This window comes from Anolis sagrei, chromosome 6 (genome assembly GCF_037176765.1).
Source record: "Anolis sagrei isolate rAnoSag1 chromosome 6, rAnoSag1.mat, whole genome shotgun sequence".
Taxonomy (NCBI): domain Eukaryota; kingdom Metazoa; phylum Chordata; class Lepidosauria; order Squamata; family Dactyloidae; genus Anolis; species Anolis sagrei.
The window spans coordinates 93,818,321-93,841,791 of NC_090026.1; the positions used below are offsets into that span (position 1 = coordinate 93,818,321).

Below are 23,471 nucleotides of genomic sequence, written 5' to 3' on the forward strand. Positions count from 1 at the left end.
TCTCATCCAGTCCGATACAGCGGCTAAACACCGGTTCAAGGTCTGGACAGCCTCCTTGGTGACAGGTGAGAAGGAGTGACAGATTTGGACGTCATCTGCATAGAGATAGCATCTTAGTCCGAAACTTCGAATGATCTCTCCCAGCGGCTTCATGTAGATGTTAAATAACATCGGGGACAAGATTGAACCCTGTGGGACTCCACACAACAACGGTTGTGGGGCCGAACAGGTGTCACCCAATAACACCTTCTGGGTCCGTCCCTCAAGGAAGGATCGAAGCCACCGGAAAGCAGTGCCTCCGAGCCCCATATCCATGAGGCGGCCCAGAAGGATACCGTGATCGACGGTATCGAAGGCCGCTGAGAGGTCCAGCAGAACTAACAGGGACACACTCCCCCTGTCTAGCTCCCTGCGTAGATCATCTACCAAGGCGACCAAGGCTGTCTCAGTTCCATGTCCCGGCCTAAAGCCAGACTGTGCCGGGTCTAGATAATCAGTGTCTACCAGAAACCCCTGGAGTTGTGTTGCCACCACACGTTCCATGACCTTGCCCAAATAGGGGAGATTGGAAACAGGCCGATAGTTGTCGAATTGAGTGGGATCCAGTGATGGTTTCTTCAACAGCGGTTTTATAATAGCTTGTTTTAAGCTCGCTGGAAATTTTCCTTCCTGTAAGGAGGCATTAACCATCACCTTCACCCACTCTGCCAAACCCCCTCTGGCTTCCTTGATCAGCCAGGAAGGGCAGGGGTCTAGGATGCATGTGGTGGGTCGCACCTCTCCAAGGATCCTGTCCACATCCTCAAGCTGAACCAATTGAAACGAATCCAACAAAACTGGACAAGCAGATGCTCTCGTTACATCCACAGAGACTGCCGTTAACATGACGTCAAAACCCGACCGAATCCACTCAATTTTATCCGCGAAGGATCGAGCAAATGCTTCACAGCGAGCCACCGAGTTGTCCGAGGCCTCGCTTTTTGGGGGATTTAACAGGCCCCTGACAACTCGGAAAAGCTCCGCTGGACGATTCTTCGCTGATGCAATATTGGCTGTGATGAATGTTTTCTGAGCTGCCGCTATTGCCACACCGTAGGACCTTAAAAAGGCATTCAGGTGTGTTTGGGCTGGATTGGTGGGATTCTGGCGCCACACGCACTCTAACCTCCTCTTCTTTCGCTTCATCGCTGCCAGCTCCTTGGTAAACCAAGAGGCTGGTTTAGCTTGGTTACTCGAGAGGGGGCGTTCCGAAGTGATAGTGTCAATTGCCCTGGTCAACTCATTATTCCAACGAGAGACCAAAGCATCGACAGTATCACTAGCCAAGGAGGTGGAAAGATCCCCAAGATCTGGTCAAAGTGGTCCCTGGTCAACAAAAGGTTGGGAACCACTGGTCTATACCAACTTGCAAATACAGTACAGCTTTCAGAATAAGAGTATTATTTACTTCTATAGATCTCTTGTGGAAAACTAAGGCAGTCTATAGCACAAAATCTAGTTGAACATAGTTTAGACACACAGGATATATCCATATGTGATTACTTGCATGGAACCATTTTCATCATGAAAACAATGCAAGAGGAAGTGGTGCAACCCCCCCCCCCCCCAAACTGTGGTTTCATTCTGGTTCCTACCTCAACAACTCCTATCTGCAAAAAACTGAAATATTCTTGCATCATCATGTAAATGTGTGACCATAAACTGAGCATCTGCTTAGCAAGGGAACTACTCTTCACCAGAACAGAAATTTATCCCTGAAACTTTCTTCTACTGCTTTCTCATTTAGTTCCTCTTGCTCCTAATTCCACAAGTCTTTTGCTGCACAGATACTGGTGGATTAGATTAACATGTTAAGAGTAAGCTAACTCCCACATTAAGCAGGGAAGCATACCCCATTTCCTAAGTGAGAGAGACAGGGCCATTTCTGATTATTATCTAGCTACAATGGTTTTTGACAACTAATCGGTTTCAATGAAAACAGGCAGGAAAGAATTAATGCATCCCAGGAATGGAGCACATTCCCAGGAATGGAGAACACCACAGCAGGGCAACAACATACAGTTTCGAAGAATAGCTAAAGAGAATCAAGTGAGCCAATTCAAACTAGCTCTATGTCAAAGGGATTTTTTTTCTTAGTTCCAGTTCATAATCCTCAAACAACTCCCCTGTTGCACAAGCTCCACTGGTTGCCAGTCTGCTACCGAGCACAATTCAAAGTGAAGGCTTTAGCCTATAAAGTCCTAAATGGTTTGGGCCAGCTTACCTATCCCAATGTATCTCCTTCTATGAACCATTGTAAGATTAAGATTGTGTGGGGAGGCCCTGCTCTTGGTCCCTCCTCCTTTGCAGGTGCAGTTGGTGGGACAAGAGACAGAGTCTTCTCAGTGGTGGTCCCTCAGCTGTGGAACTCCCTCCCAAGTGATATTCAATCAGCTCCTTCCCTCCTAGCCTTCAGAAAGAAAGTTAAAACATTGCTATGGGACCAAGCTTTCAGAGAGTAACTGCATTGCAATAAATGAATGTAAAATCTGTGCAATGACAACTGGAATGGCTCTGGAATACGATCTTGGATGATGTGATTTTAATAATTGATGTAATTGTTTGATGTTTTAATTTTGTGGTTTTTAATGTAAATGTTTATTTAATTGTATGTTTTTATGACATTGAATTATTGCTGAGGTGTAAAGTCACTCTGAGTCCTCCTCGAGGTTGAGAAGGGTGGAGTACTAATGTGGTAAATAAATAAATAAAATTCCTCTTTCTGTGGTGAAAAATAGATATACTTAATTTGCATTCAGTTGACCTCTTGATCAAGGAAGGGATCATTTTCTTCGACACTTTTGGATGCTGAAGAGTAACATAATTGTATAACCCCATAATTGGGTATTACCGCTGACTACTTACTTTGAATTTATTGCTATAAATGTGTAGGAGTAGGACTTGTACAGCACTCCAAATGTTACTGAACTGCAACTCTGAATAGTCCTGGCCAACACAGAAGACCTGGGTGCTACAGCTTAATATGCTCATTAAAAAACTTTGAGTACTGGACAAATATATTAACATATAAACCAGGAAAGAGTCGTGAAAATGCTTTCTATCAAACCAAAACCCTGCTTTGTTTTTCCTTTAATTCAACTCAAAGACAACTTACTGGCCAGCAAGCTGAGTCATGAAGTCCTAAGGGCTCCCACTTTGACTAAATGCTAACTTAAATATTCTTGGCATATGTTTTTGAACCACTTTGTTCCACCAGAAGCTATGATTTAACGCTCTAAAGTAAAGTTTCTCAAAGTTGCTCCTCCAGATGTTTTGGACTTCAGTTTCCACAATTCCTAACAGCTAGTAAACTGGCTGGGATTTCTAGGAGCTGAAGTCCAAAACACCTGGAGGAGCACAGTTTGAGAAACACAGCTCTAAAGGCATATTTCCACTAACTAATAGGCAGAATTATTCCTCTGACCTCTGTTAGGTTTTGTTTTGTACTAAGCGTGCCATCTAAAACCATCTACAGCTTTGTCAATACAGTCCTTGTCTGTTTTCTTAAATACCATGAAACCCATGTGTTTTGGCTGAGACAGATGGATTTTATAATCTTAAAAATGAAAGATTAGGGGAGGTATGGCATGGAATTAGAATCTGTCACAACATCTAGACCTAAATTCAATGTTTATAACCTCTCCCACCCCAAACACACACTGTTTCATCTTAAGACAGTGATCTATAAATGCACTTTCTACTGTTTCAATAGGAGCCTGCCCGCCCTCTGACACACACTTGTTTTATTTTCTATCCAGCCAGATGAATAATTCCAGAAAACTCAGAAGTCTTCACAATACTATGTGACCTTTCATTTGGGTTGGTATTAGCATAATATGGATTTTGGAGTCATTCTTATGGTCAACACAATGACCTTTGCTTGTGTGTAGGTGCACACAAGCAAAGTGTAAATGTGCACTTTCGTGCAAGAAGATGTTAAATTTATTGTTGAAAATATTTTATAACATGAAAGGTCAATAACTTTCAACTGCTGGGCAAAGACCAGCTGAAGTTTAATCATTTGCTGAACATTTGGGATAAAGTGTCCTATAAAAATTACAAGAATTATAATGATATTTCATTGGCATTTCATATTATCAATATGCAAACAGAACAGTAAAACGTGGAAATGTGGTAACAATTTTTATGTTTGAAATAAAACTATCGGATTTATTGCATGTAACAGTCTCACAATAATGTTTATAACACACACACACACACAATACTATTTTAGGTTCTTGTCAGCTCTTTTTCCATTGGGGAAAAGCAGTCAAGCAAACTTTATATAAATAAAGAAGAAAGACAACCAAGACTACTTGATTTAATGTGAATGTGTCCCTACTGCAGGCAGGCTTTTTTAGTACTGCATAACAGTGATATTTCAAACAACACTATGGATTTTTCTATTATATGCACACATAAATGTAGGAAGAATATATATATATCTCAAATAAACCTTACCATTTTCTACCTCCTTGTAAATGTCTTGAAAAGTAGGATAATAGCTGCTCATCTTTGCTTTTAAGATCTTAATCATTTCCTGGATAACAGGGCTCTTCAGCTGGAATCAGAAGAACATAACAAGTCTACAAAATAAGAACTAAATAAGATAAGAGTCCCAATATTCTCCTTTAGGCATTTCCAGGTTGGGAACAGTTCATTCTCACTAGTGGCTCTTCAATTATGAAATCTATCCTACATACAGTACTTTATTAACTACTCAACTCTTAATGCACATCATTCTTTCTGTTTTATTTCGTTATCCCTAGTTATCGGTCTCCTTTCAACATTATCTTATCTTTATTACAATAAATGTTTTAAATTAATTGACTACCGCTAGCTTAGATAAGAAGGGAAGTTTCACATCATGCTCCTGCTTTCAGCCGCCTGCCCTATTGTTTAGGAGATCCCAAGGAGAAGCCTATCTGAAGATCCAAGTCACTGCTTGAACATTGTTCAGTTCCTTAAGCAGACAGGAACAGCATGAAGCAGCAGTAGAAGCTAATACAACTTGTCCTGTTTCCACTATGCCAAACTCATTTTCACTGAGGGCCACATTAGTTTTATAGTTGCTGTTGCACTCCAGGCCAGGAAAACACCTTTGTCCTTAACCACCACACTCCAGACCAAGTTAAATCAGCAAAAGGGTTTATTGAAGATTATACATGTATAAAAAGCATTTCAGTAAAAGTAGTAAAACTTCAAAGTCCATAAGCAAAAATAGTCCACAAGGCTCAAGGCACAAGAGTGTTCGAGAATCTCAAAATAACAGAACATCCAGTATACGAATACAAACAAAACCAGGAAATGCAAGGCAGCATAGAATCTAATAGAAAAATACAGGAACAATTCTTCAAACTTGAATGAGAGCGTGGAACTGTAATTCCCTTGGCAAGAGTTGTTGCCTCAAATATCAACATTGACTGGACTGCTGGACAAAACTCCCAGCTTCTCTAATATATCCAAAAAATCATCTTTTTGCATGAGATTCAGATATGGGCCTCTTTTCTAATAAGCTCTGTGATCTTCATATTCTTTGTTGATCAGCCCTAAGTCTACTAAACCTAGGTCTCCTATCAACAAACTCATTACCATCATCTTGAAGCTCATTATCCTCAGCACGTGGAGTTTCAGCCTCTGAATTCCTTTCCCTAGAGATTGGCTCCACTGTATCCTCTGGACTAGTTGGTGACACAAGACTGCTCAGTTTCAGGCCCAGAATCCCCATTGACACTAATATCAGACACCACTATGGGCTGAACTACAACAGTTACTTTTCAAGAGACTATGTTGCTCTGGCTTTAAAAGCCTCATGGATCACATAAAATGTTGTGGCAGGTTTGGCCCCCAGGTCTTGCATTTGACAAAAGTGATGGAAAGTCTGAAGCCTTTCAGATGCCCCACATCTGGAACTCCTAGCAACCACAGCAGCATAGCCAAAAGTAGTGAATGCTGGAAGTTGCAATCTAAATCATCAAGAAAAGCACAATATCCCCACACTTGCTAAAATGATGGAAAATAGCAAAATAAATGACTTCAAAGAGAAACTTTTTAAGGTTCCCGAATTGTGTTTTTATTATTTACATTTATATCCTTTCCTTCATTGAGGTCAAGGTAATATATATTGATTCCTTAAAACCACTTGAGATAGAGCAGACCAAGTCCACAACTGTACCAAAGTTACCCAGGGAGCATCTTGTCTTAAAGGGGACCCAGATTTTTAGAATCATAAGGTTGGAAGAGACCACAAAGGCCATTTTGCCATGCAGGAATGTACAGTCAAAGCACTCCCAACAGATGTCTATCTGTCCCAAGTCCCAGATTAACACTCCAACTGATGAGGCCATCATTCTTCACACCAGACCCTTAATGCAGAACACTTCCATCCAATAAAGCAGGAAAAAATTCTTTTGAACTGAATGTTCTGGCTGTATGATGACAACAATGGCAGTCAGCTACCAAAACAGCATTTTTAGGCAAGGGAAACTAATTTTGGTTCCAGTGTATACACAAAGTAAAGACGATTCCACTCCATCAAAAAGAGCATCAGTTAGATTTAAGAATTAGAACATCTAAAATGTTCAGCTGTGTTCTTTTACTGAAAAGCTAAATAATGCAGTGAAGAAACAGAAATCAGGCAGCACAGTGCAACACGAATCAGGATGGACCTATTACCTGTATACTGTTCTCAGTAACTATATGATGTGTCTACAGTGTAGAATGAATGCAGTTTGACACTACTTTAACTGCCATGTCTTAATGCTATGGAATCACAGGATTTAATTTTGGAGAGGCACCAAAACTCTTTCGCTGAGAAGGCTAAACACCTTGTAAAACTATAACTCCTATGATACCACTGAGTCATGGCAGTAAAAGTGGTATCAAACTGCATTAATTCTACAGTGTACATGCATTAATAGCTCTACTTCAGTGTTTCTCAACCTGTGGGTCGGGACCCCTGGAGGGGTTGCGAGGGGATGTCAGAGAGACCAAAGGCCATCAGAAAACACAGTATTTTCTGTTGGACATGAGGGTTCTGTGTGGGAAGATTGGCCCAATTCATTGGTATGGTTCAGAATGCTCTTTGATTGTAGGTGAACTATACATCCCAGCAACTACAACTCCCAAATGACAAAGCCTCCCCCCCCCCCCCCCAAGTTTCACCAGTGTTCACATTTGGGCATATTGAGTATCCATGCCAAGTATGGTCCAGCTCCATCATTTGAATTCACAGTGCTTTCTGGCTGTAGGTAAACTACAACTCCAACACTCCTTCCAGTATTTTCTGTTGGTCACAGGAGTTCTGTGTGCCAAGTTTGGTTCAATTCCATTGTTGGTGGAGTTCAGAATGCTCTTTGATTGTGGGTGAACTATGAATCCCAGCAACTACAACTCCCAAATGACAAAATCAACACCACCAACCCCAACTCATCCGTATTCAAATTTGGGCGTATCGGATATTTGTGCAAAATTTGGTCCAGTGAATGAAAATACATCCTGGATATCAGATTCATAACAGTAGCAAAATTACAGTTGTGAAGTAACAATGAAAATAATTTTATGGTTGGGGGCCACCACAACATGAGGAACTGTATTAAGGGGTTATTGCATTAGGAAGGTTGAGAAACACTGCTCTACTTGCCCAAGAGCTTTTAGTTTCAAGGTTTTAGTTTCTTTGGCAATATGTCCAAGCTTGCATAAGCTTGAAGCAAATCTTATTATCTTTGGCAAATTAGTATTTTTGTTATGCTAGCAATTCCTTACCTGGTCAAATATACACAAGAGGTTATCCTTCCTTTCCTTCCAAAATCTGAGTTCAGTCTGAGGAACTGGATGAGAGCCTTGAAGAAGAGATTGAGCTGATTTTTTTTCCAAAATATCTCGTATTTGATGTGACCACTTGATAACCATTGATTCTATTGCATGCAGCACTGACCTTGTATGAGAATCCTGCCTGTAAGTTTGGAAGGAAAATAGCATGGTGACCAATCCTTATATATATGTATAATGACATTGAATTAAACAATTGATATTGTTACTTTGCACTAATCTATCAAGTGGAAGAATTTGTTTCATCATATTTTATGTGACAACCCATTCTCTGTTGGAACTGTAAAGTCTTCCAGAAGTTGAGGGATTGGAATTACCAACAGCCAATACATCCAGTGGTGAAGGATTATGAGAGTTTGAGTCCAGCAATAACTGGAGGACCACATATTCCCCATTCTTATTGTTTTTTATTTCAACAGTACACTGAATAGGGAAAGCATGTCTTTTGAACTCATTTCAACTATTTACTCAAGTGATATTAATGGGGCATGATTTATTATGACATATGTAATGACATTTTCACACATGTAGCCTAAAATGACTCTTGGTTAAATGGGATTTTGTAGGAATATGACATCTAGAATGACTAGATTAATAATGCATATCATAAACAGGCTTCATTATGGTTTTTGCTGCCCAATGAATAGCTATTATTATCCCTAACTAGAGGCAATCACCCACAGGTGTTATGTACAGGCAGTCCCTGAGCTACAAACATCGGACTTTCAAACTATTTACAATTAAGAAGGGGGCTGAGAAAATATGAAATCTACCCCTAGGAAGGGAAATTCACTCTTGAAAGAGTTATGGGGAAAAGGTGTTTCCGCTGAAGCTTTATCACCAATCTTGTTTCCACAACAAGCCATTTTTTTTTTCAAAATCTAATTGTTACAGGGATAAAAAGTGAGGGGAAATCTCTTGAACAGGGACAGAGTCAGCAAAAGAAACTTTACAGAGGTGTTAGCCCAAGGGGCCACGGTGGTGCAGCAGGTTAAACTGCTAAGCTGCAGAACTTGCTGATTGGAAGGTCGGTGATTCAAATCCATGGAGTGGGGTGAGCTCCCATAGTAGCCCCAGCTTCTGCCAACCTAGCAGTTTAAAAACATGCAAATGTGAGTAGATGAATGCAAATGTGACTAGACCACTTTGGTGGGAAGGTAACGGCACTCTATGCAGTCATGCTGGTCACATGACTTGGAGGTGTCTATGCACAACGCCGGCTCTTTCGAAATGGAGATGAGCACCACCACCCTCCCCGCAGAGTCGGATTTGCCTAGACTTAATGTCAAGGGGAAATGTTTACCCTTTCATAGCCCTTCCCTATACTATCCAATTTTTAAAAAAGAAATGGCTGGAATTACACTTTTAAAATGTACCTGTTCTGACTTACATATAGATTTAACATAAGAATAAATCTACAGAACCTATCTTGTTCATAACTTTGGGACTGCCTGTACAAGGTTTACATTTGCATACATGCTCCTGTTGAAAATGCCCAGTGGCAAAATATAGACTAATATACCACTATAATTTTTTAGCCTAAAACTAAATGAAATGATTAAAAAATCACACAAAAAGGATGGCAGGGTTGATTGAAATGGAGAAACAATGGGCAGAGAATGATTTAACCACATCTTTTCTCCCTCATTTTTATTGACTGCAAATATATATGTTACATGTAGATCTCCCGCAATGGCTGTTTTTTTTTTCCTTCGTGTCTGGAGCGACTTGAGAAACTGCAAGTTGCTTCTGGTGTGCGAGAATTGGCCGTCTGCAAGGACATTACCTAGGAAATGCCCAGATGTTTTGATGTTTTATCATCCTTGTGGGAGACTTCTCTCATGTCCCTGCAACAGGGAGCTGGAGCTGATAGGGGGAGCTAATCCGCGCTCTGCCCGGATGCAAACCTGTGACCTGTCGGCCTTCAGTCCTGCTGGCGCAAAGGTTTAACTCATTGCGCCACCGGTTATTCCCATATCCATATCCCATATCCATGGAGCTGGAATCTATTGCAATCTTTAAAGGGGCTACCTAAGCCATATTGAACTTTATTCCAAGACAGGGCCAGCACCTTGGACAGTTCCTTTAAAGTGTGTCAAAACCTAGAATGGATTCATGTTCTATAGACAGGGGAGCCACCACCCACCACTGTGTAGATCTGCTTTTTATCCTTCTATTAAAAATCTACTGCTTCTGTCTAGGTTAACACTTAAATGCCCTCTTAAGTTTTATTCAGTTTTTCCTAATATTTCTAGACTAATTAATTTCCGATTTTTAATATATATATATATATACTTCCACTTTGTTCTGTATCCACAGCTAAAGGCATCCTTTTCACATCCAAATCAATGGGAACTTATCTCTGGTCCCAGATAAATGTGCTTCAGTTTAGCAAACCAAACTGTAAATCTTGGGTTTTGTTGTGCGGCTCTTGAACCATTCAATGTTCAGTTTTAAGTTTGTGTCTTAGACCTTTAAAAAAGGCTCACACTATTCAACAAACATATACTTCAAATTTTTACTTAATATTATACATGAAATATGAAATATACATATAGATTTATTTTATTTTGTGAAAGACTAAAGCTGTTAGAAAGCCAGGTATGCAGTAGAATTAGTGTCACTCTACCAATGGAAATGAAGGTCTGCCAATGGGACAAAACCCATATTGGCTGAGTGTTTCTCTTCACAGTATGTCCGTAAACCTGACGGCAAAACATGGAATTTTGACTGAACCAGGGCTGGTATCACATTTTGCACTACAATTTCCTAACTGGGTAGCAGATCTGATTCCAATGGTTCTTTCACACAAAGTACTATATTCCATTTTAATTGCCATGGCAACATCTCATGTAAATCTGGAGCTTGCAGTTCGGTGTGGCATAAGTGTTCTCTGGATAAGAACACCTCCCCAAATTATCAAATCCTATAACTCTATTGAATAGAACTACAACAATTAACATTGAATCATGGTAGTATAACTTTGTAGTATGAAAAGGGCCCCAGGAGTACACTTGATATAGCTCTAACTCCACATTTAGTCCTTTACTTTTAGGGCTCCATGACAATGTTTTCATTCTGAAGCAGCAAACATGAAGGATACCTCATTTCTGGTGTACATCACACACAAGCTCACGTCTTACTTTTTTTCAGTACACATCTCATGCAACTCAATTTCTGCTGTAACTGTGGGGATGGGAAGGAGGGTTCTTCCTGTCATTATGCCACCTATGACGTAGGTTTTGTTTCTCATTATTTGTACATGTCGCTCCATGTCTTGGGAAATAAACTGTGGCCAGGATCCATTATTTGTCTTACTGGAAAGAATGGGCAGCACAACCTGGAAACACAAATGAGGGGTAGGGATGGAGGTGGGAAAGGATACATATAAATCAGTAGAACCGAATGGCTTCATAACATGCTTTATCAATGCAGCAACTTTACATTAAATATTTGACCAGGTGCTTCTGTTGTTCTGAAAGTCTCAGTCAATGTCTGTGCAATAAATTAGTCGAATAAAAAACAATCGTGGCACAATAAATATGATTTGTATCCACTACATTCCCGAAGCTTGTTTGTTGTCATACATCTCCCATAGTAATCGTTAGTTAATCACAATCTTATCTCCCATAGGGAATGCTAAATCAAACACTTCTTCCTCTTCCTCTTCTTGTTTTAACAAAAGATAAGTATTCTAAACAAGTGTGAAGTTTACACAGAAGGTGAAATTGAGTTAACAATACAAACTTTCAGCACGGCACTCAAAGCCATGGGAGACGCAACAGTATTTGCACAACTATCACCTCTGTAATAGTTTGTGCTAGGAAATTGACTGGATAGCAACTCTGTTGGAAAAGTGGGAGCTTTAACTCTTTGGATTCTGCTGCAGTTCTGATCAAGATAAGACTATTTCCTTTAATGGAAAAAGTGTTTCCATTAGTGTGGATGGGAACTTTCTTTCCAATGCAATAGGAGATGGACAAAATCTCAACCTTGCTTAAAGGTGACTTTCTATACTGTAGAATGAATGCTGTTTAGCAGCACTTTATTGCCATAGCTCCATAGCTTGGAATCCTGGACACTGTAGTTTGGTAAGACACTGGAATTCTTTGGCAAAGAAAGCTAAAGATCTTGTAAAACAACTACTAGCATGATTCTATAGAATTGAACTATGGCAATCAAAGTGCTATCAGGCTGCATTCATTCTACAGCAAAGATACACCCTTGATTCCTAGTCAAATAGTCCACTTGCATCTACTACTCACTTTTTTTTACATAATTTATAATTATATGAATAGTATCATATTTGCCCTTCAGTCAGAAAACAGGAACATAAGTCATCACTGTCGACCTTTTCTGCATGATCTCAAAATATATTCTCTATTATGGGGCGAGTAATCCATACCTTTCCAGATGTTGGAACTCCTACCAGCCCAATTAGCCTAGCTAAGAATAAAAGATGATGTAAGCAGTTGTAAATGTATAGATGTTGAACAAGTTACCCAATTTCACAGCAGTGTTACCCTTACTCCATGTCATTGTACCAGCACACTTTGCTTTAAGCTATTGGGAGGGGGTTTACTGTGGAGGGGGGGGGGCGCTCTTCAATCCTCCAAAGAGATAATTTATTTAGAGCCGAAGTTAGTAACATGCAACCAGATATTCACAGGGAGCACTTGAACTCATTTCTTCCAGTTCTCCAGACTCCATGCCAAAACAGCTATACCAATTTCATTTTCAACCATCAATCCTTGCCATTTCCCATAGAAAGCTAGGGACTGTACTGTTCTCCAAAATATATGCCTAACTGCTCGAATTCATTACTTCATGAGAAGTAGAGAGAATTATTTTCAGATGTATGTCCTGGGATATACATCTGAAAGAAGTTACAATATCATTCCTGCTCCTTCTTCATCATACATTTCCGCTTTCTGCAGTCTTTGACATATTTTCAACATAATTCTCCATTTTATTATAGACTTTGTTTCTACCAGCATTATTTTTGCAAAAAATATTTGAAAATATGTGCCCATAAATTAAGGATTAATCCTTACTCTTTCTATCCCAGTTTAGAATTTCAGTTGCTTTCCCCCCAAAAAGTCAATAAAGTTGAAATAGATAACTCTACTTTTTTTGCTCTTAAAAGCAATGGTGATACTTGTACCTACTGCTTTCACTTGGTTCAAATATTTGACCACTGGTACATCTGCTGGTTCACTCTATAGGCTCTTAAGGTGAGCGACAAGAAGTTCACAAAGACTCCCAAGCTCATTAAATGTTAATGCTGTTGAACAAAATATCAAAGGTGGTGAATGTGTGTTTCATACTTTGGGCTGGAACCAGATTTAAGTACACAGGAAAGGATTGGTAAAAATGACTTTCCCAACCCCTAAAAATTGTAAAAGAGTTGCTAAATGAAGAGGTGATCAACTATTCTGACTCACTCCAACTGAGGCTAAAGGGTGGAACATTACAGCATTGCTTTAGCTTATTCTTAATGCAAGTTACTGAAAAACAGTCTTTGGCTAAAAAGCCACTTATTTAAGGAGAACATTTATGGTTTAAAACTCAGAGGCTGTAAGAGAGAAACATTTGAATCAAAAGTACCTCTTCTAAGGCAACCATTAGATGTTCCATGGGTGTTCCAGACAATTCTGCAAATTTTAGATCATCTTTGAAGTTTTCTGTTTGAATGTTGCCAGTTGTCTTCATAAGACAAACTACTTTATGTTTCATATCACTGGGTATCTAAATCAGAAACACAAAAGCTATTATTTACAGAATAATAAATGGTGAGACCATAACGTAAGTCACTGGACTTTGAAATTAATACATCAGCATTTCAATACAATTTCCTAACACAGTAATACAAGGCTACTTAGGACATAACAAAACTAGTGCCAAATTAAATTTTGGGAACTGATCACACATATTGACAGTATGTAATGAAAGCCATATTACACTGTGGCAGACAACTCATTCACCTATATTTATTTGAAAACGTTGTTATGCAGGTAAAGTCAGCCAAGAACAAGAAATTTTAAATTTTTGGCCTACATTACCTGTCTGAACATATCCCCCTCTAACAACCATCTCAGAGATTAAGATAATCTGGGGAGGCCCTGCTCTCAGTCCCACCTCCCTCACTGATGTGACTGGTGGGGACAAGAGACAGGGCCTTCTCAGTAGTGGCTCTCAACTATGGAACTCCCTCCCCAGTGAAATTAAATCAGCACCCTCCCTCCTGGCCTTCAGAAAAAAAGTGAAAACCTGGTTATGGGACCAAGCCTTTGGACAATAAACAATACAAGGAATGATCAGGGTCATGTTCAATAGATACTGATATTTGGAACGGCCATAGACTAAGATTGTTGGATTGTGTGATTTTTAACATTTAGATTAATATGTTTTTAATTCCACATTTTAATGTATGTTATTGTTGTTTTATGTTAGGTTTTATGTATGTAAGGCATTGAATTTTGTTGTATATGTTGGACACCACGTTGAGTACCTTGTCCCCTGGAATGAGAAAAGCGGTATATAAATGAAATAAGTAAGTAAATAATAGATAGTGATTTTCCTTAGTAAATTTCACCTCAAAGTGTTTTTGATCACCAACTTCCTTTTTCAGAGAGCAGAAGGAAAGAACCAATATATGTCCTAAATCCTATATTGGTCTTGACTAGGCATGGGCAAACTTTTTTTGCCTAGGGTCGCATTGCCTTGGGCCAGGAGGGAGGAGTATGGCCTGGGAGAGGGTGGGGCCCAAGAGAGGGTGGAGCCAGGAGGAGGCAAGACAGGGCCTGGGTCATCCTCAGTTTGTCCTCCCAGCATAAGGAAGGGGCTACTTACCCCATCCTTATGCCAGGAAGAAGGCAGGGCACATTGAGACTGCCCTGACCCTCTTTCCTCAATCTATGGGGTGTCTTCTTGGCATTATGCCAGGGGGAGGGCGAGACAGGTGGCGGCTGAGAGTGCTTTGGAGGGCTCTCAGCCACTACGTGCCTTTCTTGAGCTGTCCTCCCAGCATAAGGATGGGGCTGTTCGCACCGTCCTTATGCCAGTAAGAGGGAAAGAAAGGGGGTGGCTGGGAGTGCTTGCCTTACTCCCCCATCTTTTTGGCATAAGGACACAGCGAGCTGCCAAGATGACAGGGAAAATGAAGAGGGCCAGAGGTAAGTGCCGAGGGGGCCGCATCTGACCCCCGGGCCTTGGTTTGCCCGTGCCTGGTCTTGACTGATGTACACCGATTGAATCCCCTTAGATTTATCAAGAAACTGACTCACCATGCCAGAGTTGAATGAATGGATCTGTTCCAGTTGGGAGTAACCAACAGGCTGCCAGTCAGAATCTCTATGACATTTGGACTCTTATATCACAAGATAAGTTAGCAATCTCACTGGCCACAAATGCAAAGCCAAGTTGATCTGGCACAAAACCACCAAGGGAACAGCTTGTAATAAACCACAGCTTCTTATGTAAACAACCTTTTGAAAGCAGTCAAATTACACTGCAGTGCCAGTAATATGAATCTTTCTAAAATCCACTTTTGGAGCAAAATAATTTTAATATAAAGCATAAAACAGATTAGCATTTTTACTGCACCACAGATGTGCCTTATGTAAGGAAAATTCTCCAGCTGACAGATGGAATATGTGCCTACCTGACTTGCATTTGTGACAGTGATAAATTCAGATGATGGTACTGTATCTGTTTTAGATTTGTTGCCTGTCACTGGGCTGAGACTTTGTATGGATTAAAAGGGAGAAAACATAATAAAAATTAAAAAATAATAAAGTAAAGCACAGTAGACTCTCAGTTAACTGGAACTCAAGCAGCCAGAACTCTCAAGCAACTGGCAAAAAATGAAAAAACAATACTTTAAAAATTGGCTTTATAATACAATTAAACAGTAAAACCGAGCTATATTAAATTTGTCTTTATTTGCTTTTAATTACTGAATATGAATGTCAAGTTGATACAGCATTCATGGCATGGTATGGGGTATAGTATTAATTAGTCGGCCCCTCTGATACAACTTTTTTTGTGACTGAGGCATGCGACATTGAAAAATGTTTATAGCCACCAAAATTGTGGAAAAGATAGTGGCCATTGTGGATTGTATCTATATACAGCCCATTTTTGCAACAAAGAGATGTCAAACAACTGGTGTGCATATGTGGACATTTACTTTGACTTTATGGCAGTATTAACATAATGTAGGGAAACACACACACATGTAGGAGATGCCCACAGAGATCCATACAATGTAGAAAATATGACTGCTTTCATGGCCGGAATCACTGGGTTGATGTGAGTTTTCTGAGTTGTATGGCCATGTTCCAGAAGCATTCTCTCCAGTCATTTTACCCAATGTTATCTCCCAACAAGGATTCCCCCAGGCAAGAAGCAGTCAGGCTTTGAAGCTTTCAGGCTATTCAGTGCTAATCATGCTGGCCAATTGCAACATTCACACTTGTCTTCAACAGACAAGAGTTGTTTCTCCAACCCTGGACATTCCACAGATATATAAACCCCACTTGCCTAGTTTCCAACAGACCTCACAACCTCTGAGGATGCCTACCATAGATGTGGATGATACATCAGGAAAGAATGCTTCTGGAAGATGGCCATACAACCCAGAAAACTCACAGCAACCCAAAGATTGATAATGCCACCATTTGATAAGACTTCACGGTAGTGTACTCCAAAGAAATCTCAGTTTTGAGAAGTCATGTTATTCCAAAAGTTGTTGTTATGAGCCTTCAAGTAATTTCCAACTAAGACCCCAATTATCATGGGGTTTTCTTGGGAAGACTTGTTCAGAGATTTACTTTTACCATCCTCTGAGACTATGATTTGCTCAAGGTCATCCAATGGGTTTCCATGCCCAAGGTAGGATTTGAACCCCCGTCTCAATGTGTATATGCAGTGCGGGATGAACACAATTTGACACCAGTTTAACTATCATGGCTCAATATTATCTAATCCTAGGATTTATAGTTTGGTGAGTCACCAGCACTCTTTGCCAGAGAAGACTCAAGACCTTGTAACTCCCATGATTCCATAGCACTGAGCCATGGCAGTTAAAATGGTATTGATCTGCATTAATTAGACAATGTAGATTCACTCACAGGTCTACTTTCCCCAGAGCTTCATCCTTTTCCACCCAGATTTTATTTTGATTGGCAATAATCCCCAAGCTACAAGCAAATAGCATTATCTTTTGCAAATAAGCATGCTGTTATGAAGGTAATTCCTTATCTGGTCATGTTAAAATGATGTCAATCTGCACTGCTTTTGCAATGTAGACGCACCTGCAATCCAAGGTTCAAACCACTGCACCACAGTAAAGGAGCCGCAGTGGAGAAATGGGTTAAACTCTTGTGCCGGCTGAACTGCTAACCTGAAGATCAGCAATTCAAATCCGCGATACAGGGTGAGCTCCCATCTGTCAGCTCCAGCTTCCCATGTGGGGACATGAACCCTATGGAATCTTGGGATTTAGAGTTTGGTCAGGCACCAGCACTCTTAAAGCCTTTGTGAAACTGAACTCCCATGATTCCATAACAATTAAAGAAATGCTGCAATGCAAACACACCTATTGTCCAGGGCTGAAACCACCACACCACACTAACTCTCAATATCGCAAACACTTACCCTTGGTGTGTGGGTATGATGTGTGCCATGGGACACTTTGCATCTCAATCAAGAGATGAAAGCAAGATATAGTAATTATAATAACAACAACAACAACAACAACAACAACAACAACAACGGTGGTGGTGGTGGTGTGTGCTTTCTGGGCTGAATGGCTGTGCTCTTATAGCATTTCCTCCTGACATTTCACCTGCATCTGTAACATGATTTTTATTCCTGGGTTATAAATGTCGTTTCCTAATTGGTCCTAGCATAAAAACATCCATCCTGCTGCACATTTTGCTATAGTTTTTTGATGAATATCTCATAGAGTCTCCACCAATTCAACATAGTTTGTGGCAGTTTGTTTCTGAACTATAACAACTACTTTCAAAGTAAGGACTGCACACTTAAACAGGAAATAACACTTTCAAACAAGGAACAGAAACTTTTGCAAATGGTTATATAGTGTGACCATAATGCTATGGAATCCTGGAATGTGTGGTTTCGTGAAGCAGAGAAAGCCCAATATCTTGTAAAACTACATCTCCAATGATTCCACAAAGCTGAGCCATAGGAGTTGAAGTGGTCTCAAGCTGCATTAATTCTGCAGTTTAGATATATCCACGGACGTCATATGAAGGCGTGGCAAAAGATACACAAACCCTGTATTTAAAAAACTCTAAAATCATAAAAGTAAATAAAGAACAACACTCAAAAACAGGGGAATTCCAGACAAGATACAATCAGGGCCAGCTAATCACCTCCCAACAAAGGATTCCCCTAGGCAGTAAGAAACCAGACCTTGAAACTGCTGGGCCATCAAATGCTAATCAAGGTGGCCAATTGAAAAATTCACACCTAGCTCCAACAGACAAGAGTTCTTTCTCCCACCCTGGACATTCCACTGATATATAAGCCCAATTTTCCTAGTTTCCAACAGACCTCACAATCTCTGAGGATGCCCGCCACAGATGAGGGCAAAACATCAGGAGAGAATGCTTCTGGAGCATGGCCATATAGCCAGGAAAGCTCACAGCAACCCAACTACTTTCAAAGTAAGGACTGTGCACTTAAACAAGAAATAACAATTTCAAACTAGGAACAGATTTTTTTTCAAATTGTTACATAGTGTAATCATAACGCTATTGAATTCTGGAATTTGTAGTTTGGTGAGGCACCAGCATTCTGGCAGAGAAAGCCCAAGTCCTTGTAAATCTACAGCTCCCATGATTCCACAGTGTTAAGCCATGGGAGTTAAAGTTGTGTTCAAGCTGCATTAATTTTGCAATGTAAATGTACTCCTTCAAGTCATATGAAGAGGTGGCAAAAGATAAACAAACCCAGTAATAAAAAACCCTAAAATCATAACACTAAATAAAGAACACTAAAAAAAAAGGGGGGGGATTCCAGACAAGGAACAATCAGGGCCAGCTAATCACCTCCCAACAAAGGATTCCCCTTTTTTTGAAGGAAGAAGCCAGACCTTGAAACTGCTGGGCCATTAAATGCTAATCAAAGTGCCTAATTGAAACATTCACCCTTGCCTCAAACAGATAAGAGTTATTTCTCCCACCCTGGACATTATTCCACAGATCTATCAACCCCATTTTCCTATGTGTTGTCAAAGGCTTTCATGGCCATATAGCTCAAAAAACCTACAACAACCGAAGGCCCAATACCTTGTAAAGCTACAACTCCCATGTATTGTCAAAGGCTTTCATGGCTGGAATCACAGGGTTGCTGTGCGCTTTCCTAGCTGTATGAGCATGCTCCAGAAGCATTCTCTCCTGACGTTTCGCCTGCATCGGTGGCAGGCATCCTCAGAGGTTGTGAGGTCTGTTAGAAACTAGGAAAATGGGGCCCAAATATCCGTGGAATGTCCAGGGTGAGAGAAAGAACTCTTTGTCTGTTTGAGGTAAGTGTGAATGTTTCATTTGACCACTTTGATTAGCATTTAGTGGCCTAGCCATTTCAAAGTCTGGCTTCTTACTGCTTGGGGGAATCCTTTGTTGGGAGGTGATTAGCAGGCTCTGATTGTTTCAAATCCCAATGTTGAGCCACAAAAGTTAAAGTGGTGTTAAAGTTAAAGCTGCATTAATTCTGCAGCTTAGATGCACCCACTGAGGTCATATGAAAGGGTGGCAAAAGATAAACAAACCCAGTATTTAAAAAAACCCCTCTAAAATTGTAACAGTAAATAAAGAACTCTCAAAAACAAGGGAATTTCAGACAAGAAACAACCAGGGCCAGCTAATCACCTTCACCTCTCAACAAAGGAGTAAGAAGCCAGACTTTTGAAACTGCTGGGACATTAAGTGCTAATCAAGGTGCCCAACTGAAACATTCACACTTGCTTCAAACAGATAAGAGTTCTTTCTCCCACCCTGGACATTATTCCACAGATATATCAACCCCATTTTCCTAGTTTACAATAGATCTCACAATCTCTAATGATGCCTGCCATAGATGCAGGCGAAACGTCAGGAGAGAATGCTTCTGGAACATGGGCATACAGCCGGAAAAGTCACAACAACCCATAAACAAACCTGCTCAAAAGTCACACAAACAACTCAGGGATTTTACCTGCGTGGCGGCTTCCAGTTTCCCTGCCAAAGGGAGGGAGAAAGCCAAGGCATCGGGGCAACTGCTCTCCAAGAAGCGGCGCAGGAGTTCCTCGTGGCCTTCCTCCTGCAGGAAGGCGTTCCACTTGTCCGCCTTGAGCCTCAGCAGCTGCTCCAAGCGGCGCCCCACCAACTGGACCCGCGCGTCCTCGGCGAAGCTCTCCTCCTGCTCGCTCTCCTCTTCGTCCTCCTCCATGGCTCAACTTCTTGAAGGATTGGAGCTTTCCCAGGCTGACTTGGTGCCTTTGTGTTCTCCCCCCTGAGCAGCCCCCCTCTCCGGGCAAGAAGAGGCTCCAATCGCTTGCTTGGCGGCGGGAGCGGCGGCAGCGTCCTTTGGTTGCCCAGGGGACCAGCCCAAGTCGCCACCACAGGGCCACCTCTCCAAGGAGACAAATCAGGGCTTGAGCCAATGGGGAAGGGCCCCGGGTCTGCGGAAGGAGGGAGGAACCCCCTGCTACTGGAAAAGAGGCCGACCCACTTTCAAGAGCCAGGACAGAGTCAGGGAGGCGTCCTTGCTCAACCGAAAGGGAGCTTGGTGGGAATCAGGCTGTAGAACAGGCAGGGGCAAACTTTCTAACTTGGGGGCCGCATGCTAACACTCCTTGCCAGGAGGACTGGCTTCCTGGTGACGGAAGGGAAAGTGGAAGGAAAGAGGGAAGGAAGGAGGAAAGGAAGGGAGGGAAGGATGGAAGGAGAAAGAGAGAGAAGGGAGAGAAGGAGGGAGGAAAGAGGAAAGGAAAGACAAAAGGAAAGAAAGGAGGAAGGAAAAGAGAAGAAAGGAAGGAAGGGAAGGATGGAAGGAGAAAGAGAGAGAGGGGGGAGGAAAGAGGGAAGGGAGGAAGGGTAAAAGGGTGGAAGGGAAGGAGGGAGGAAAAAGAGAAGGAAGGGAGGAAGGATGAAAGGGTGGAAGGGAAGGATGAAGGAAAGAGGGAATGAAGTAAGGGAGGAAAAAGAAGGGTGGAAGGAAGGGAAGGAAGGAGTAAGAGAGAGAAGGAAAGAGGGAATGAAAGAGGGAAGGAAGGAAGCATGAAAGGGTGGAAGGGAAGGAGGAGGGAAAAAGAGAAAGAAGGAAGGGAGGAAAGAGAAGGAAGGAAGGAAAGGGTGGAAGGAGAAAGAGGGAGAGAGAATGAGGGAGGAAAGATGGAAGGAAGGAAGAAAAGCTGGAAGGAAGGAGGAGAGAAAAAGAGAAGGAAGGAAGGGAAGGGTGGAAGGAGGAAGAGGGAATGAGGGAGGAAAGATGGAAGGAAGGATGAAAGGGTGGAAGGAAGGAGGAAAGAAAAAGAGAAGGAAGGAAGGGAAGAGTGGAAGGAGAAAGAGGGAGAGAGGGAATGAAGGAGGAAAGATGGAAGGAAGGATAAAAGGGGGGAAGGAGGAAGGAAAAAGAGAACGAAGGATGAAAGGGAGAAAAGAGAAAGGTGGAAGGAAGGAAGGGGAGGATGGAAGGAGAAAGAGAGAAGGGGGAAGGAAAGACAAAAGGAAAGGAAGGAGAAAGGGGGAAGTAAGGAAGGACGAAGGAAAGGAGGGAAGGACAAAAGGGTGAAAGGAAAGGATGGAAGGAAGGAAGGAAGAAAAGAGGAAGAAAGGAGAGGAGAAAGGAAGGATGAAATGAGGAAGGAAATGGAGGGGAAAGAGGGAAGGAGGAAGGAAAGAGAGAAGGAAGAAAAGACAAAAGGGAAGGAAGGCGGGAAGGATGAAAGGGTGGAAGGAAAGGATGGATGGGAGGAAGGGAAGGGGAAGGAAAGAGAGAAGGAAGGAAGAATGAAAGGGTGGAAGGGAATTGAAGGAAGGAGAAAGAGGGAGGGAGGAAAGACAAAAGGGTAGAAGGGAAGGAAGGAGGGAGGAAAGGAAGAAGGGAAGGAAGAATAGGATGGTGAGAGAGAGGAGGGCCTGCGAAAAGAGCCCAAGGGGCCGCATCTAGCTCCCGGGCCTGGGTTTGCCCATACTTGCTGTAGAATGAATGCATTTGATATCACTTTCACTGCTATTGAATCACAGGAGTTGTTTTACCAGGTCTTTATCTTCTCTGCCAAAGAATGCTGGTGTTTCCACAAACTACAAAACCCAGGATTCCATAGCATTGATTTTATAGTGTAGATGCACACTTGGGACTGGCTTTACACAACGGCAGTTCCCAACTTAGGAACAAGACAGGTTCTGTAGGTTTGTTCTTAAGTTGAATTTGTTTGTAAGTTGGAACAGATGCATTTTTGCAGTATAAATGAAGGAGGCCCAAGGATATGTTGGTAAAAATCCTGAAACAACAAAGGAGTCCTTGGGAGGACTAGGATGCAAGGGAGCTGAATGAAAGAAATGTATTGTTTCTGCTTTGCTTAATGTTATCTATAGTCCACCTTCCTGTCTGACCTTGTCTGCTTAGTAACAGTAACCATGCATTTTCCGTATAAGGTAATGTTCTACACATTCTCCTGAAATGAAACTTAAGAAAAACAAAACTTCCTAAAGTAGGGCATTTAAGGCACGTGTGCCTTTGTTCAGGGGCAGGGTTTTTATTTTTCTCAAAGTGACTTGACCCCATGCCCCAGTTAGAATAGTCTTGTCTTTTCTTCACCCAAAAAGAAAGATCTCTCGAGTGATTATTTAGGTTCAAGTACCCTTTCATAACCACAGATACATACATACATATCCTATTCTATCCAATTTGTCATCGATCCACTCTGGGCTTCACACAAATCTACCATTTGCCGAAATATACGATCCTGTGCCTTTCTTTTCCATTTCTGGCCGAAAAGCTTAACCATTGGTTCATCCCATTAAATACGAGGTCTGCCTAAGGGTCGCTTGTGGTCTGTTGGTATTCAGTTCATTTGTCAATATGTCAATTGGCTGTTATTTGTTCATGCTATATGCCCTGCTTGTCTTCTTTTTGCCTCATAGATTTGATTGACCACGTCACATACCCTGGTCCTTTGACACAGCTCTTTGTTGCTGACTTTATCTCTTATTATCTTATTGTCATGCCACTTTTCCTTCTTTCCACTGCTGTCTGAGGGCCGTTCCAGACAGGCCCCCTTCTTCTTCACACATCCTTTCCAAAGAAATTAGACAGGCCCCTTCTCTAGCCACCTTTAGGAAAGAACTAAAAACAAGGATGCGGAAGCAGGCGTTCTGAAATGATTAAGTATGACTTACCATGATGATGAACTGGTTTTTGCTGTGGTGTACTATATAATCCAGCAAAAGTTTAAACAATGTATTTTATTATGGTGTTGCTATTTTTAGTTCTTAGTTTGCTTTGTTTTTGATATTGTTGTTTATGTATTTATTTTATGTTTGTTTTGGTTTTGTACTATGACTTATTTTCTGTAAGACGCCCCAAGT

At 41.3% G+C, this 23,471-nt stretch overlaps 1 protein-coding gene across 1 annotated transcript in view; it reads right to left on the bottom strand.

Moving 5' to 3' along the window:
• The window catches only part of DNAH11 (dynein axonemal heavy chain 11), a 180,998-nt gene extending 160,458 nt beyond the window's left edge, over positions 1 to 20,540 (bottom strand). Inside the window, exons 1-5 of the mRNA XM_060782106.2 lie at positions 20,095 to 20,540; positions 13,477 to 13,617; positions 11,013 to 11,209; positions 7,804 to 7,993; positions 4,501 to 4,600 (exon numbers count right to left, since the gene is read on the bottom strand). Coding sequence (XP_060638089.2) covers positions 4,501 to 4,600; positions 7,804 to 7,993; positions 11,013 to 11,209; positions 13,477 to 13,617; positions 20,095 to 20,328 — 862 coding nt within the window. The 5' untranslated portion in view covers positions 20,329 to 20,540. The remainder of the gene's footprint in view (positions 1 to 4,500; positions 4,601 to 7,803; positions 7,994 to 11,012; positions 11,210 to 13,476; positions 13,618 to 20,094) is intronic.
• Between the last annotated feature and the right edge of the window lie 2,931 nt (positions 20,541 to 23,471).